Raw genomic sequence first — 18,170 nt, 5'->3', positions numbered from 1 at the left:
AGAGGGAAAAGGGCTTCACTTTGAGCACCTTGTTTTCTTTAAGTACAGCGATCTGAGACACTATAAAGTGGTATTTAGGTGGATATAATACTAATCTATAGATGTGAATCCATTTGATGATACATCTGTGAGGTTACAGTTGATTTTGACAGCCCGGGCCAAGTCGGACTGAACACTTCTGACATAGATTTTCTTAAGAAAATACAGTAAAGGAGCTTGACTTTAACGGCCAAGTTTTCTTTAAATATGCCATATACTGTAACATTATAAAGTGGTTTATCATATAATGGGTAGGTTTCTCGGCAGGATAAAGCCAACGGATAAAAACGATATCCGTTGGGGTCATATGCGGATAGAGATGCAAATATCAAAGGTCAAGTAGGGACTACTTTCCATCCCCAAACACACTCGCGTGATAACCCATATATATATAGGTAGATATAACACTAGTCTATAGATGTAAATACATTTGAAGATGGAGATCTGTGTGTTTAAAGTAGATTTTGACCGCCCGGGCCAAGTCGGACGCAACACAAGCCAAACACTTCTGATAGAGAGAATGTAGAGGGAAAAGGGCTTTACTTTTGAGCACCGTATTTGCTACTGCAATATGAGACACTAAAGTGTTATGTAGGTAGATATAATACTGGTCTATAGATGTAAAGTATGTGTTGTAATTTTAGAAGCGCTTTGACAGTTATTAACACGTGTCGTGTCAGCCCTATGACATTCGCGAATATCCACTTGCAGAAAACATCCTGTTTTGGTTTAACATGAATTAGTAAAGGTTAATTAGGGATGCCAAACACGTTAATTAATGAAAGAAGAGAAGTCAAAACACTGTCATTTCCTGCCCAGGACATCACACCCCTGCACGCTAAGGTCGGTGAGAAACCTTCTCATCAAAGAAAAGACACAGTCAAGACACTGACTTTTCGGTATGAACTCTCGGTATGTAGCTATAATTATTAGTTTATTACATTGCTGAAGATGCATTTTCATTCAAACTCAATTAAATGAGGAAAACTATACGTTTCTGGACAATTGAAATCTGCCTACATATGCACGTTTCATTTTATTATTCTGCAATCCATTTTTAGTATTACCCGCTGGCCTTGCCCGGCCCGACTTATCTTGGCCCGACTATTAGGCAATCCCACATTGTGGGCGGATATAACATTCACTGTAATCAGGGAGAGCGTTTGGTGACGACAGGACGCCACTATGATCATGTACTGTTGCATGGGATTATGTCTGTTGTTTGGGCCGCTGGTCTCAAGTAAGTGTTACATATATTGGTCATAACATATTGTTTATATGTGAAATTGTAACTTGACTAAATGATAACAAGACACACCGTATGTATCTTCAATTTGTGAATGTGTCTGGGAATGTTTTGTATGAAATAGTCTCCTCTCTTCACTATCGGGTATGTGGCTGCATATCGGAGACACGGCCTGTCGGCTGTTTAAACAAGATGGCGGACTCCGCTTTTGCTTAAAGGGCAAGTTCACACGGAAATGAACCTAAATTTCTTGTACTTTTTCCACAATAAAAGTGTTAACCTAGAAGTGTCATAGACAAAAATATAAAAATATCACAATTAATCAACATATGTTTTGCATTAAAACGATTTATATTTTTCACATTTACCAAGTGTTCTATTTCCATAACAAAAACACCATGGCTTGTGCCCCTTGCAATATGACGTCATTGGTGCCAATTGATAAACATTATGACGTCATCATGCTTTGTTAGAGCCGCTTCACGTGGTGTAGGTACAGGTGTGTGATTCTAGCGTCTCAGATGCCAGCCAGCATAGTGTTATGCTGAGTCATCACTGCGCCGGAGTGTGTCGTAGGCCATGTTGTTTTACCAAAAACTTGTACTTGATATCTTTTGCGTTCAGAATAGACAGGGACCCAGTTGAATTGGCACCAATTACGTCATAATCTAAGGGAGATAACTCAGGCCTGTTTAGCTCGAAAAACGAAGGCCTCATAACGGCATATCATTTTCACACTATTGTGAGCTTCCTACTTTCACTGTGAAAAAAATGAGTGTATATTTTCAAACACAGATACTAACTAATTCTAAAATTGCGTTTTGTTTAGAAAAAGAAAGAAAGTAATTTTTGCGTGTACACTTCCCCTTTAATGTTCTAGACTGCAGTCAACATAAACACCTAAACAATGTAAAATGACGCGGCACACAGCAACTATCACTTCTGCCTCCTATATATATCTAATATATGTGAGGATATCAAATTATCAAGTTGTTTACTTAATAATAATAATAATAATAATGATAATAATAATAATAAGAAGAATGCATGTTCGACCCAGAATATGTAGAAGGTGTCTTGGAAATGATATATGTCCGACTCCCCATTGTCTCTGTCCCTTAGGTTTGGTACCTCCCACTACATGTATGTTGACTGACATTTTGAGAGTACCCGGGTTTGCTACCAGGAATACAGCCTTTCTGACAATCTGCAGAAGGCTGCAGTGTTTGGGAGCTTCACATTTTTCAAAAAGGTCTTGGTGGGTTTGACTAGGCAGCGCTTCCTGGGAGAAGTCCCATTTGCTGTCTGGGCTGCGTGTAGAGGGGGCAAGGGCCCTGAGCTGATGATGAGCCTAACAAGCCTGGTTGTGCCAGAATCACCCAAACCCTCTTTGTTACATTTTCTATTTTAATCTTACTCACCTCCTTTACATGGATGACCTTGAACTTATTGAACATTCTTCACCTGAAACGTGGCAAGGTAGAAGAGGGAGGATCAGTCAGTTTACTTGGAGGAGGAGTTATTGACCATCTTGTGGGAGGTCAGGCCTATACGTACTTAGGGATGTAGATTTTCCATATCAAGGAAAACTTCGGGCAGTGTCCAAATGTAGACTAAAGAAAATCTGCTGAACACTCGCAATAAAGTAAAAAGCCACAAATACTTATACTGTACCTGTCCTTTCATATTCTTTTAGGGGCGGTCGGGATCCAACGGGATGTGAAATTGCATTTTTCCATTAAATTTTATGTGAATTAAAAACTCGCCTGTTACAGGATTATCGAATTGCTGAGAACGATTGTTTAGTTGACCCAGGAACATGTATTAAAACTTCATTGCACTCGGATGACATTTCAAACAACTTGTATCCGACAGAATGTGTATTTTGTTTTCCTTTGCAAAAGGTATGATATGAGCTAAGTCCCAATAATCTCAAAGAAAGCAGATACGTTACAACGGATAATTTTGTTCACACATTGCGAACATTGTGGAATTTTGTCAATGCACTGCTAACTGTCGACATGTTCAGGCACGCGATTATGAAGAAAATGTTGCCCTAATTCTATTCAGTGCTGCGCTCACTATCTTCGTTTGCTTCGTATTATACACAACTATATGTGAACTATATATATAACATTAAATTTTGGTTGTGTTCATTGTAGTTCCAGTATTCTGATTAGCTGATGAATCGAAAAACCGATGTGTAAACTTTTGTAAGAATCCACTGCATGGAATCACAAAGTTTACACATCGGTTTTCGATTTATACCTCAATGAACCGACACAAATACAACGTCAATCCTTAAATAATATATTCATATATATATGAAACAGTAATAGTAGTTTATCTTAACCCTTCTTCCTTGAATAACGCATAATTGTATTGTTTCCAGATAATTTTAGGGCATCATTAAAATGTCATTTTGTGCATATACATGCATGATGCCATCCACATTCTACAAGTTATTACATCATCAGCTTCATTATCTGAGGAACCAGTGTTATTCATTTGACGGTTCGTCAAGTAATGAATAATCAAACCCGTGAAGGTCCGGGTTAGAATAGGTCTTCAGCAACCAATGCTTGTCCCCCATGAAGATCCGGGTTAGAATAGGTCTTCAGCAACCAATGCTTGTCGTAAAAAGGGGTCTCTGTGTGTAATGGTCATAAACTTAAAAGATGTTTTCATTTTATGATGCTTCAGTTGGGTATCAAGGTAGACTATTTATATTTTTCTTAAGCCCAATGGGGTGCGCTGTGCACTAGTCTATTTATAGATGCATATAATCAAGGAATGTAAGGCATGCACATAGCCACATGGCAGCTGGCTAGGTAGCCACATGAGTTGATAAAAGTGGTCAACAACTAGGTAAATACAACAGCATTTTCACTAATATCTTTAGTTTTGGATGTATAATTGTGATATTATGTATTTGAATTAATTACATTGCTTCTGGTAAATAACATTTTTGTAATTACCATAAATTTCCTAACGTGTCCTAAAATCAATGTTCTTTTGCAAAGAAATGTTTTTGAGTATAGTTTATTTGTATTTACAATCTAGAGTAATGGTATTTTTGCTTTATTTGCAGTCAATCATGACATGAAATGAAATGAGATGAAATGAGATGAAATGAGATGAAATAACATGAAATGAAATGACATGACATGAAATGAGATAAATGACATGAATTGACATGAAATACTCATGCAACACTCATGAAACAGAATAAAATAGACAGAAATCCAAAGATGGAATTGTTTTCATTTGAAAAGTATCAGTGTGATTTTTGAAGTGAACACTGTGCTTGTCGTATGAGGCGACTTATGGGATCGCTGACTTGATTGATGCATGTCATCGTATCCACATTACATGGATCGATGCTCATGATATCAGTCACTGCATTGTCTGGTCTAGACTAGATTATTTACAGACCGTCATATGGCTGGAATATTGCCGCGTTAAACAAGAAACAAACAAAACAATGAACCCTCATTGTTCCTGAAATAGGTGAATATTCCTAGAATGTATACATTTCCATATACGTATATACAGTTAACTTTTTCTTACAGGCGCGGGTAACGTTACGCTCTATGCTCAAAGGGAACCGCTGAATTTCACATCTCCTAACTACCCAAGCAACTACACTAGGTACGTAAAGGGATATTCCTCTTCATGTTTTTCAAATCTCTCAAGGAACATGTGTCCTCGTGTATATCCCCAAGATTTATGTACATATATATATGCTTATTGTATATTATAATCGTTAACATTAATACGTCAAGCATTGCAGAATTAATTACGAACAGGTTGATGTTGGTCCCGCAATATGTGCAGGACATGTTGCTTTAGTTCCTAACATTTTTTTCTGCAGCAATGACAACTGTTATTGGGACATCTACCCTCAAACAAGAGGGTACAGAGTTGTACTCGACATGGTGTTCACCGATATTGAAGGCTCGACCGGATCCGTTTGTCCATATGACGCCCTAACCATATACACAAGAAATAATGGTAAAATATACACTGTAGTAGAACATTGAAAACTTTATCTATCTCAAATAGATTCAGAAATAAATAATTATTGTTATACAGAGCTATATTAAAGAATATATAGCAATATGGATTGTTTGATTATATGTAAAGTGATTGAAGATGTTCTGAAAAGGCTTATCGCCTGCTGGTTATTGCATGTCATTGCAATATGTTTTCACAAATATTTTTAATGCGTCATTAGCATGTTACTCAGACAAAGTATAATACTTATAACACGTTCGTGTTTCATGATCTCTGTGGAACATTTCTGAAAGAAGCTTATTGATATTAGCTACGTTTTGATTTGCAGACATTCTACTGTTTGTTAATTTGCAATTCTATTTAAGCTGAATCATTTTTCAAAACTGTTACTGACACAAAGATACATTTAATGTTGTAACAAGTAATTACTATTTATAAACAGCCCAAAATACACGACTAACAAAATGATTACTGACAATTATATTTTTTCCACCCTAGATGATCAAAACGTAGCCGATTCACACAGAATTTGTGGACAAAGCAGATGGAATCTTATTACCCGTGAAGACCAACATTTTCATGCAGTGTTCGAGACTGATGGCAGTGTAACCAGAGGCGGTTTCCTAATTAGATATTATGAAACAGACGGTGAGTAAAACCATGACCTTGTTTATGCGACTTCCTTTTATTATGTGCAGTACCTCAAAACCTTTAAATTGAAAACACGATCGGTTTTTGTCCATTCTGTCATGACAAAATGACCATTTGAACGTGAACTAATTGGTAATAGTGGACGTCACCGGTGATGTGAAATCGTAGTGTCTAATATTTCCGTTGCATAAATGGATAAAAAATCAGGAATCAGTGAAGATCACAAATATGTTTACTTTGATACATAATATCTGAATCCCTTGATCAAATAGAAACAATACACCATGCCTCGTAGTAAACCTGTAAAACATATTCCAAACGAGGCAACCCTTGCAATGACGAGGTTAATTGTTTTCCGAATTCATTTCTGATTCTAAAAGATCATTGTAGCATATGTCAAAATCAGTAAACAATACAAATTTTCTTTGACTGAATGCATAGTCAGATCTTCATGACTCACGTGAGTCATACGATGTATATCCTTATCACACTCAGGGGAATCAAACTGTGGCGTACCTCTCGTGGCAACTTCTACAGGCAAGACCTTTACCTCGCCTGGGTACCCAAACACCTACTTTCTGTGAGTAGTTACCATACTATCATGGCTAAAGACACAAATATATCTGTAAACATATATGTGATGGAAGATGCCTTATTCATTAAAATATTGTTTACTTCACCACAAATACAAAAGATATTTTCATAAATGTTTATGTCTGATACTCAACAACCCGCTTCAGTTTTAAGGTCCATGTGCATATATTCGCTGGGCGAAATATATTTATCGCACGTATTCTACATTGATAATGTCTGGCAGTTGATTCAGGATTGAGAAGGACAATTCCATCACAAAAGTGTCTCGGCATAATGGCAGTTGCCCATCTGAGTGTTTCACTTGGAACTGAATACATTCCTAGATTGCCGCAGAGTTATTGACTCCACAAATGTTTATTTTGCAAATATGTCTGAAACTATTTCCACATGTCTACTGGAACTCTCGACCCAACCGGCCACCTCTAAGTATTTGTTGTCGGATGTCTTTTCGAAAGAGGATTGTGTTTATTGAACACAGTTCTCTACTACTCCGTCGACAACACCATTGGCTCTTATGCTACCCCGAAAGCCAGGTGTCTACTAGTTCGTATAACAGAGTCGGGAACGTAAGTTAGTGTTGTCATGTTTATACAATTTAGTCAAATACTATTTATGCCACGCTCTTATCGCGTTCAGGCTAACACTGTTAAGGGGGCTAAGACGCGACCTGTAACAGCATCTACTGGTCAGTGCATGTATGTCATGACGTCGAATGTCACTAGACAGTATGAAATGAACATTTGTTGTTGACACACGTGCATATACATGCAGGCATGCCACAGAGTTTCAAATGACACTGCAGCGGTCAAATGGTCAAGTTGTAATTAGAACCAGTGATCATGTGATCGTGGAGCGGGTGAGTCACATGACTGGTGCGTGACAGTTGTTTTCACAGTGCCAGTCAGTCAGTATATATTTGTACAATTGCATACGGTTTTGCATTGGTTTACAGAAAAAAACAACTTTTTGAATGAGTAGGACACGTCTATTTTTATTCAAGAATATAGTAACTTGTTGTAGCAGAAGATATATTATATAAGGACATGCATGATAGCGGAACTTGAAATTAAGACAAGAGATATTATTGGATGAAATGGTCGCGGATGTGGAGGTACTGGTGGACTGCAGAAATGAGCTTAACCCCTGTTAAGCAACCCCAACTGCAGCAACCGCTGCCCTGCAACAACCGTTGCCAAGCAACCCATGTTGCTTACCGATGCAGCATCCGCTGCCCCGCAACTACCGTTGCCAAGCAATCCATGTTGCTTCCCAATGCAGCGCCTGCTGCCCTGCAACTATCGTTGCCAAGCAACCCATGTTGCTTACCAATGCAGCGCCTGCTGCCCTGCAACTACCGTTCCCAAGCAACCCATGTTGCTATGCAGCTATCGCTGCCAGGCAATTACCATTGCCAAACCATGAGCGAGGGCAACTATTGTTGCCAAGCTGTAAACAATAGCTGTTTACAATAGCTGTAAAGCGGACACTAAGCCATCTGCTGTAAAGCAGAATGGATAAATTGGTTCCTACTGTAAAGCGGGCAACCCTATCCTAAATAATTAATAATTTGGGATGTATCCCAAGACGCCAAATGTAACTTGTAATGCAGTCCACCAGCACCCCGCCACAAGCACCAAGGTGCTTCCCCACAACCACCACCATTCGCGCTCATGTACACCCACCGTGTTATCCTATACTAAAAATGTTTCCTACAAGCATACTGCGGAAAGGGAGCTGCCAATGTTTTGTGTGAATAAATCAAGTCCGGCCGGTGACAAATGAACCCCGTCACGCAGGTACAGTTGCTGCTCCTGCCGGTTGAACACTGTGTGGGGAACCCGTATCCCCCCAAGCTCACGGGCCCTGTTCCCCACTCGTCTGTTCAGCTTCTGCCTGGCCCCGTCCAGGTCCCGGGCACGGCTGGCTACATGCCAGTACCTCCGTGGCAGCATGTCTGACCACAGAATGACAGCACCAGGTAGGAGGTGTATCCTCAGGAGTGCCAGCTTGATCTCATGATATAGCTGACACGTGGTTACCTTACCCAGGTCGTTCGAACCAAGGTGAATCACCACCGCCTTTGATGGTGTCTGCATTGCTTCGACCTGGGCATCTATCAGCTTGGTCAGCTCCTCCCACCTCATGCCGCCCCTTGCCAACCAGAGACATCCCCCTGGAATACCGAAGTCACTGTCCTGTAGGTGCTCTCTCGCCCGGGTCAGGAGGCTGGACCCAACCAACCATACTGAAAACATGAATCAAAAGGAAGTAAACTGTTCTTGCATGGTTGGCGATTTAAATGTTTGCAGGTATGCGTATATAGCTTTTATAACATTCTGACCCCCACCTACCAAAGGGCTGTATCAAATCTGAACTCACTCCGTTACCGGCTGCTGTCGTTGCTGCGCCAATCCTGAAGGAATGCGAAGAGTATGCTGCTGTGCAGATGCTGCTATGCGCCAGTGCTCTTTTTAGCACGGCCTGAAATTGATACCTGTTCAGGGGAGATTTATCAAAGTGTACGAAAGCTTGAGACTGACCCTGTGATCAAACTGTTAGGTATGCTTTAACTGCAGCCACTGGACACAGATGGTGGCCAGTTATGGCGGAAATGGAAACAACTATGCCATGTGACTGCCTGTCCGTTTTTGAATGCCTTAGAGCGACTGTTACTGTCTTAGTCGTGTCTTGGACTTCTAGGTCTAAGAAAGCGCACCCTGGCTGAGAAAGTTTGGTTTGCACGAGTTCACTCAGCCGAAAGAAACCAAAGAAGGCCAAGCAATATACTGCTTTGAACAATCTTACTTCATAGGTAGAAGAGCAGACAAATTGCAGGTTGTTTACAGTTACTTTGAGCAGGTCTATTATTATTGGTTTTCTGTGATCCTGCCTCCCCTGACACTTTTGCATCCCGGTTATCATTTTAGTAATAACAAAGTGGCTGGTGCGGTCTTCCATGCTGTGTAGCCTATGGTACGTTGAGATACCGGCCATATACGTCCTTACCGTACTCGGTGCATGTCCTGACACTGACAGGTGAGCAATTAAATGTACCAGATGAGTTATTGGAACCGGCCAGACATCTCCCAGGTTTTGTGACGCCCTGAATGCTTGCAACGCTTGGGTTCCTGCCTGGTAAGTTGCCCACGTGTTTGCCGCCAATGATCGCTGAAGGAGCCTCTCTGCCTCGATTGTTAGCCCTGCCAGAGATTGTCTGGAAGTGGTGTGGGATACAGGTTGGCTGATGGAGCTGCATTGCGGAATCGTTCCCACTGAAATCTCGACAGTGCATCTGCGATAATATTGTCGTGTGTTGTTATATATATCTGGCCTTGAACAAAATGTTGTGTTTGAGGCACTGCAGCACTAGCTGCCTAATCAGTGACATGATTCTGGGTGCCTTTGAAGACTGTTTATTTATTATTGACACTACAGCTTGGTTATCACAAAAGAAAAGTACTTTCCTGTTAGCAAAGGCTGTCCCCCACAGACAAACTGACAGCACAATCGGAAACAACTCCAGCAGTGTCTTGTCACGAGTCGAGCCGTCCTCCACCCACTCAAGGGGCCAGAGCCCGTTTGCCCAGTTTGCCCAAATAATTGCCATGGGCATGGTTAGAATGCTTGTACAGTTGCAAATGTCGCTTTAATCTAGTGAGTATGAGTGGAGTTGGGGCCAGTGCCTTTAGCATGGGTTGCCTGTGTGTAGTTAAGTTGTTTGGAGGGTCTACGATCCCCCTTTGCGCGAAAGCAAGAATAGGCGGGATGTTGTTCGCCACAATTGGAGCATTTATGAATAAACTTGCATTCTGGCCTGGCGCACCTTGACCTGTTGTAGTCCAAGCATGCGTTGACTGTAAAGTCACGGCCCCTGCTGAAAGGCACTGTAAAGCGTTCAGTCTTATTTTCTTGAACACGGGACATAGTCGGTGTCATGTGCTTCAACCACAATTCACCGTCTATCTTGCCCCACTCCCGAATTGGGTCTCGTGCCATACGGTGTCGGAATTGCTGGTCGTAGCTTGACCAGCCAAAACCCCCGGAGCGGACTGCGGCGTTACAGATTGTTTCCATGTATGCCAACATGCCCTGTATGGTGGACTGACAAAAATGTATCACCAGGTAAATGCTCATATATATGTGGAAAGCTGACGTCCATTGACCTATGCTTAGTGCCCTGGTGTTAGCCGGCTTGGCCGGCGAGAATCGCAGATTACCCGACGAATCCATCTGCATCTTAAATGCATCGTCATCGTCATGCGACTGTGCGCCTGGCAACAATGTAGTCAACTCCACAAACTTCCCTCTCCATACTCTCTCCCGTACAACTTGACGGACGTGAGCGCTGATAGCATCCGCCTGGAAGGTCAGGGAATCCCCTGTTCCCTGATTGGTTGACCCCGCTCCTGACTTTGCACGTGGTGTGACGTCACGGGAAACTCCCGGCTCGCCCGAGTGTGCACTGCTAAATGACAACACATCGGGATTTCTTGACACCACCGACCCCGTTACCCCCAGATCATTTGTACTTACCCCTCGCATGCCAGTAAAGCTCTGAGAAGTATCTTGGGCCATCCGTTTGCCTAGCATATCCAGTATGCTGTTGAGTTGGCTCGATATAGCTAGCATCGACGGAACGGGCGACACTACTTGTCGGGGCTCTTCGATGTCTCTGTGATCGACTCGCGGGAGAACGTTTGAATCGTCCGAATCGTCTGCTTCAACTAGCAGGTTAGCAGCTATTTGTACACTTGGCAAGGGGGGTCCGTGCAATGGAGATCTAGCTGATCTCCGTGACTTACCAGTAGCCGATGTCGCTTGCTGGACACTTGGTTCCCTCCTGGCTGTTTTCCCGCTCCTTACGAGGCGGTGATTTAATGGTAATTGCAACGAACTATAGATGAATGCGCGAATATAACTATGTGTTGTACGGCTGAAAGCTGGAGAGCAAGTGCTGCGTGAGCTGATGTCACGCTACAACAGGTCATAGAAAATATAAACAAACCCTCCTTTACCGGACGTGCCAAGAGCGGATCTAGGCCAGAGACGATGGCACCATGCAAAACGGCACGTAGCCGCCCAGAATGAAGGTATTTCGCTGTAATAATATTAGCAACTGTGCCAAGCCTAACATAAAGGCATTTAGTTGTAATCACTAAATGCTATCAGTTGAGAAAAAACGTAGCAATGCGAGCAGCGGGGTGTTCGGTTGTCACGTGCGAAGTGACAGTTTCAAGCTGCACACGTTCACACGTCACAGAGAGAGAGAGAGAGAGAGAGAGAGAGAGAGAGAGAGAGAGAGAGAATGAGAGTGAGAGTGAGTGAGAGAGAGAGAGAGAGAGAGAGTGAGAGTGAGTGAGTGAGAGTGAGAGAGAGTTATTTGTACATATATACAATACAAGACAGTAGCACCAGTGTCATGCCATTCACACAGTACAAAAGGTTAGATTAGATAACATAATCAAAGTAAGGCTTTAGTGTAAGTACATAAGCAGAATACAAATATCAGTATAACAGATTCCCATGTAAATATACTCTTCAAAAAAAGAAACTTGACACTGACTTTCAAAATGTAATATAATGCGATTGTTTCAAATTAGGACACAGAAACCATAATTGAAACACTGTTTGAAGATCAATATACACAATGTTCAAAACATTAATCGTGTCACTTAGACCGACACACGTACACGATACTGTTAATGTCACAGGGGTACAGAAAATGTCAGTATCGGTTGTGCCCACCACGTGCATCAATCACCGTTTGACACCGACGACCCATAGATGCAATCAAGTTGTCAATAACACGCTGTTGGATGTTCTGCCATTCATGCTGAAGTGCATCAAGAAGCGTCGGAAGTGTTTGGGGCGGTGGATTTCTTCTGCGAACGCGTCGATCCAACTCGTCCCACAGATGCTCAATCGGGGACAAATCTGGTGACCGGGCTGGCTGGCCAAGGTAATGTCTGGATGGCGTTGTGCTGTAAGAAGTCCTGACAAACACGTGCAATATGCGGTCGAGAGTTGTCCTGCTGGAATTGTCCGCAATGAACGTTGACGTGAGGAAGAACGTAAGGCTGTAGGATCAAGCCTCTGTAACGCACACCTGTCCATGCATCCGCCACATGCACGAGAGGCGTCCTTCCACCGTGATGAATTCCGGCCCATACCATGACACTCCCGCCGCCAAATGGGACAACCCGCTGCACACAGTTGGGGGCGTAACGTTCACCCCCACGTCTGTAGACACGTGTAGGAAACGGGACTCATCAGAAAACAGTACATTTCTCCACCTTGTACGTGCTCATCTAACCCTCTGTTGGCACCAAAGCAGACGGTCCGCCAGATGACGTTGGGTCAATACATGACGTCGAACAGGTCTTCGTGCAAAAAGTCCAGCCTCCCTCAGGTTGTTGCGTACCGTTTGATCTGACATTCTGCGTACCCCAGGGATCTGTGTGGTTGTAGACGTGGCTGTGGTAGTGCGATCTCGGAGGTGTCGCAGCCGGATGTATCGATCGTGTGCTTGGGTTGTCACCCTTGGTCTTCCTGACCTTGGTCTGTCGTCAACTCTGTTGGTGTTGTTGTATCGGGTCCACAGTGCGGAAAGTGCCTGGCCACTTCTTGCTGAGTTGCTCCAGCTTGTAATCTCCCGATGGCGTTGTTCCGTTGAGCTGCATTCCGTCTTGGCATTCTGTCACCGCCTCTACTGCCGTCATAAGGATTGTATGAACAGCCGTTGATGTGGATTTTTATACCCATTCAGCAGGGGGGCCTGCAGGATCCTGTGCTGCACGTTTTTTACAGGCGGTTGCGTTTGGATAAAGCCGTACAATTGATCCCCAAACGCTACGTTTATGTGCTTTGCATGTGTTTTCGCGAATTATAGATACATCATCTTTCTGTTTGACTTATTTGGTTCTCACTTAATGTAATTTTTTTAGATATTTCGCAAAAAGTGGTTTTACATTTATGTCAAGTTTCTTTTTTTTGAATAGTATATATCAATACATCGTGAGAAGTGAGTATCAGCACCAAAGAAAAATGACAACATATCTTCTTCATCTTGTAATTCAAACTGGACATAGGATTCAACATCAAGCAGATCAATAAAAGTTGAAAACAGTTCTCCCTCTCTCTCTATTGTTCACGTGCTGGAGAAGACCTAGACCTTTAATCAGCTGTGTTCACATTTTCCACATTTTCCGTGAATTCAAGCATGAATTCGGTATTTAGACTGCAGTTTTATACACAAATAAGTTACAACAGTGAACATAGAGACTTGAACTTGTATTTCATTACTGCTTTCTTCTTTAATCATACTTACATCTCAGAAATTAGAGATGCTAGAAACGTTGCATATGAAGATGAGACCAGATAAAAGATATTGATTAGAATAACAGAGAAAGGTGCGATGTATAAATTACAAAGAATGAAGGAAGAAAGAAGTAGACTATGTAGACAGGTGACTACAGAGATGAACAATATTCGTGCGTTTTTGGATTATAACGAGATTTTGTCAGTTTTGCAAAAATGTTACATGGTAATGACAATTATTACAACTTTCTTCATTCAAAGATGAATGTTGTGGTGCTTTAACTCATTTCCAAAAGCTTAGGTACGGTGAAAGAGACACAAGTCTTTTGTGGAAGCTTGGATAGAAGACCTGAAAGACAAAAATGTGAAGACTGATGGTAGTCAAAGTGGTAATGAACAAGATGAAGAAGATAGGCACTATGAGGGTCGGCATTCTAGAGGTACTTGTTGTGTTTCGTCAACAAAAGCAAAATTAGCAGCCCAGCAGGCAGAATTAAAGGCACGAGCTCAACTATTGCATCAGAATCAGGCTTTGGAGATTGAGGAGAATCGTTTGAAACATAGAGAGAAAAAATTGAGCTGAAAAACGGAGCTTGCTGTAGCAAATACCAAAGCAAATGCTTTAGAGCAGTCTGAAAATCTAAATAATGGGGATAATGGAGGGAACAGTTGGCCTTAAGCCAGTAGTCAAGCAGTCAGTGGAGATTACTAATCAACAGAGGCAACGTCAGCACAAGGCCCATCATCAACATTTTTGTGCCACAACACTGTTTAGGCAATCACGATCACACGGCAGCAGATATGAGACTTCAGCCACACTATTCAAATGATTGCAGAAAATCAAAGACTGGCCTTAATACTAGAACGAAAAGTTCCCATGTTCGGGCCTTTGAACATTGCACAGAAGGTAAAACAGAAAATTCTAAGGGTAGGCTTTATTATCTGGAAGAATACACGTGTGGTTAACCTCATGATTTAGTGAGGAGTTGTATACACATTGCTGACTCAGACCAATGGTACAAACAAGCCAAAGATATCTTACAAAAGAATTTTGGAAACAAATTCAAAATAGCTACAGCTTTCACTGAGAAATTTCTCCAGTGGCCACAGGTGAAGCCAGAAGATAGTGGTAGCTTGACAAATACGCCTTGTTCCTGATTGAGTACCATAACAGCATGGACGACATTGAGTACATGAAAGAACTGGAACACCCCCAAAATATGAAAACAATAGTTTCAAAGCTGCCCTTCAGAATGGAAGATTGATGTCATCACTCACAGTATACAAGAAAAGCAAAACAGAATGTTGCTTTCAAGGTGGAAGAGTTGGCCCAGATCTGGTGATATCGCAGATGGAAGACCTCATAGGTCATAGGAGACAATGCAGAAAACAAACAAGGAAAAAAGGGAGCGTGGCTCGCTAATACCCCCGACCCACCTAGTGTGTCAGTATTTCAAATTAAATAGCTAGGATAGGGTTAGGGTTTGAAAAAATCATTAAAAACTTTTTTTTCTTTTGACTTAAGTTTGAGATGAATCCACTGAATAGTTAAAGAGAAATCGCGCGGACAAAGTTTTCGGACGGACGTTAGGGTTTGAAAAATTCCTAAAAAAATGGAAAATTAATAAAAACAATTTTTTTCTTTTGACTGCACCCCTCCATATGACACAGATTATATGTACTAAGTTTGAGATGAATCCACTGAATAGTTTAAGAGGAATCGCGCGGACAAAGTTTTCGGACGGACAGACGGACGGAAGGACGGAACCTTGGTATAACAATATACCCCCGAAGTTTAAAAATCGAGGGTAGAAAAGGAGAAAAGGACTCAAGAGGTGTAACTTTGCAACTGAAATTGAGGTACAAGCCGGCAATGGCAACGGCAACCGGAAGTAAAAAAGAGTTAGGTGTATCTCCTAATCAGAACATTAATGCATGCGCACCTTTTTGTGTTTATTCTGTGAAGGAGAACATAAGATAGAGCTGGGTTCAAAGTTGAGAAACAAACCTTATGAAGAGAAACTTGAATTTCTGAAATCGAAAGCAATGTGTTTTGGGTGTTTGTCTTCAGGTCACTCAAGAAAACATTGTATGAACAGACTTGCATTCTGACTTCAATGAGAAAGGTGGCAGTTCAGGCCAAACAAGTGTTAATGCCAGTAAGACAGAGCTGAAGATTGTTAATAGCATTTGTTTTGACACGTTTGATGAAGCGTGTGGCTGTACTAAAACAGGTACTGTAGGCGGGTCAGTGCCCATTGTGCCAGTGAGAGTGCAGGTAGAGGGTAGTGGTGCTACATGTGATATTTGTGCATTCTTAGACTACTGAAGCTCAGCTTCCTTTTGTATTGAAAGTCTTATGAGGGAGTTAGATGTCGTAGGAAAGCAAACTCAGAATAATGAAGCCTTCCATGCTGACCATAAAATGTTCATGAGTGACTTACTGAATGAGGGTTATGCACAGACGGTACAACAGGAGTGAAGACAGTGGTACGACATGGTAAATCCCCTCAGCCAGGTATCTGAAATCCACAGACGCCGGACAATATCTGTGTTGTTAATCGTTGCTCTACAAGATTTCAAGGCCTCACAGAATGACCAGCTCCTACAGGGGCCGGATTTGACCAACGCCTTGATTGGAGTTTTGTTTAGATTCTGTCTTTGTACTGATGTCGGATATTGAGGCAACGTTGTATCAGGTGACGGGGATATCAGCAAGGACTTGAAAGAAATCACTGTGCACCTATTTTTCCAGTCCTAGTTGTGCAAAGTATGGTCTCAAACGGACAGCTACCTGCCACTTTGACTAGGAAGTTATTAATACCGTACAAAGAAACCTTAACATTGATGATTGTTTGAAGTCAGTGACAACCGAAATGGGAGCGATTTAGTGAAAGACCTGGCCGATATCTGTGAGAGGGGACTTTTCAACCACTGAGCATAAGGAATGCGACGGTGTGTGAAGTCTGATCAATCCATGTTTAAGATTTTGATGAAAGACAAGCCAACAACGAGAAGAGGCATTCTTCCAATCAGGAGTTCTGTTAAAGACCCTATGGCTTTATTGCTCCAGTAATCCTTTCGGCAAAGATGATTCTGCAAGTACTGTGCAAGCTGAAAAGGGATGTCGACATTTTCATACAGACATATCTTTAGTTGGCAGAAATGGCTAGCAGAAATGCCACAGTTGGAAGAGGTTTCATTCAACAGATGTATGAAACCAAAGGTATTTTGGTAAAATAGTCTCGACACGAATCCCTCATTTCAGTGACGCAGATATGGTGTTGCTACCTATTTGAGACATGTACATGAAGAGGGTGACATTCACTGTTCCTTCTTCTTGGGAAAATCTCGAGTTGACCCCCTGAACCAGATCACCATTCCCCGGATTGAATTAATTGCTGCTACAGTTGCAGTTCGTGTTGACAAACTGCTTAAGAGGGAAATCTCAGTGGACAAAAGTATTTTCTTGGCAGACAACATATCTGTGCTGAGGTACATTGAGAATACCAATAAACGGTTTCATACTTTTGTAGCCAATCGACGTGCGGTTATACATGATGGTTCAACACTGCAGCAATAGCGCTATGTAGAATCAAAGTTGAGTCCAGCAGATGATGCTTCCATGGGATTGACAGGAGAAACATTATCAACATGCAAACGATGGATGACTCACCCTGGTTTAATTTTTATGTGACAAGGAACATGAATGGACAACGTCATCCATCTTCCCGAGGCAAGGGCGTTAACTAACTGAAAATGTCCAGTTTCCACCCCTTGCTGAACTAGGATGGAATTTCTGAGCTTGATCTGAGCGCCACTAGTGGCTATTACGAGTTATGTTTATTCTATGTCCCTCCTATTGACCAGTCTGATTCCATCTCTCATATCACATGCATTTGCTTCAATCAAAATGGCGGTGCCCAGTCAAAACAATCTGATCGATAATCAAGATATACACTCTTCAAAAAAAGAAACGCATAGGTGTTTTGAGAATTCCAATTAGATTTTTTCCCCCAGCAATCGTCATAAAGACAATTTTTATGTTTGATTCCCGTTAATCATGTCATGTTGTGCATTGCGCGCAAACACATCTCAAAATGTTTTTTTGTAAGCGTTTATCAGCAAAAATGCAAAGGATGCACGGAAATTGCTTTCAGAAAAAGTTCTCAGCACAATGCATGTGCAAAGTGTTGGAAACAAGTGTAGAGACACTGACTATAAAAGACCGTACAACATTCATCAGCTCATTACGAATTTTCTGACGTGAACGGAGATCGAAAATGCCAAGATTAACTGCAGCTGA

At 41.8% G+C, this 18,170-nt stretch overlaps 1 protein-coding gene across 2 annotated transcripts in view; it reads left to right on the top strand.

Moving 5' to 3' along the window:
• The first annotated feature begins 1,129 nt into the window (after positions 1 to 1,129).
• LOC124117346 (cubilin-like) overlaps positions 1,130 to 18,170 on the top strand; it is a 40,903-nt gene continuing 23,862 nt past the window's right edge. For both annotated transcript variants that reach the window (XM_048401259.1, XM_046479168.2), the window contains exons 1-5: positions 1,130 to 1,279; positions 4,858 to 4,936; positions 5,160 to 5,299; positions 5,801 to 5,950; positions 6,449 to 6,533. In XM_048401259.1, the coding sequence (XP_048257216.1) occupies positions 1,225 to 1,279; positions 4,858 to 4,936; positions 5,160 to 5,299; positions 5,801 to 5,950; positions 6,449 to 6,533 (509 nt within the window). In that variant the 5' untranslated portion in view covers positions 1,130 to 1,224. The remainder of the gene's footprint in view (positions 1,280 to 4,857; positions 4,937 to 5,159; positions 5,300 to 5,800; positions 5,951 to 6,448; positions 6,534 to 18,170) is intronic.

This window comes from Haliotis rufescens, unplaced genomic scaffold (assembly GCF_023055435.1).
Source record: "Haliotis rufescens isolate VD_foot unplaced genomic scaffold, xgHalRufe1.0.p SCAF_21, whole genome shotgun sequence".
Classification (NCBI taxonomy): domain Eukaryota; kingdom Metazoa; phylum Mollusca; class Gastropoda; order Lepetellida; family Haliotidae; genus Haliotis; species Haliotis rufescens.
This window is presented reverse-complemented; position numbering and strand designations above follow the sequence as displayed.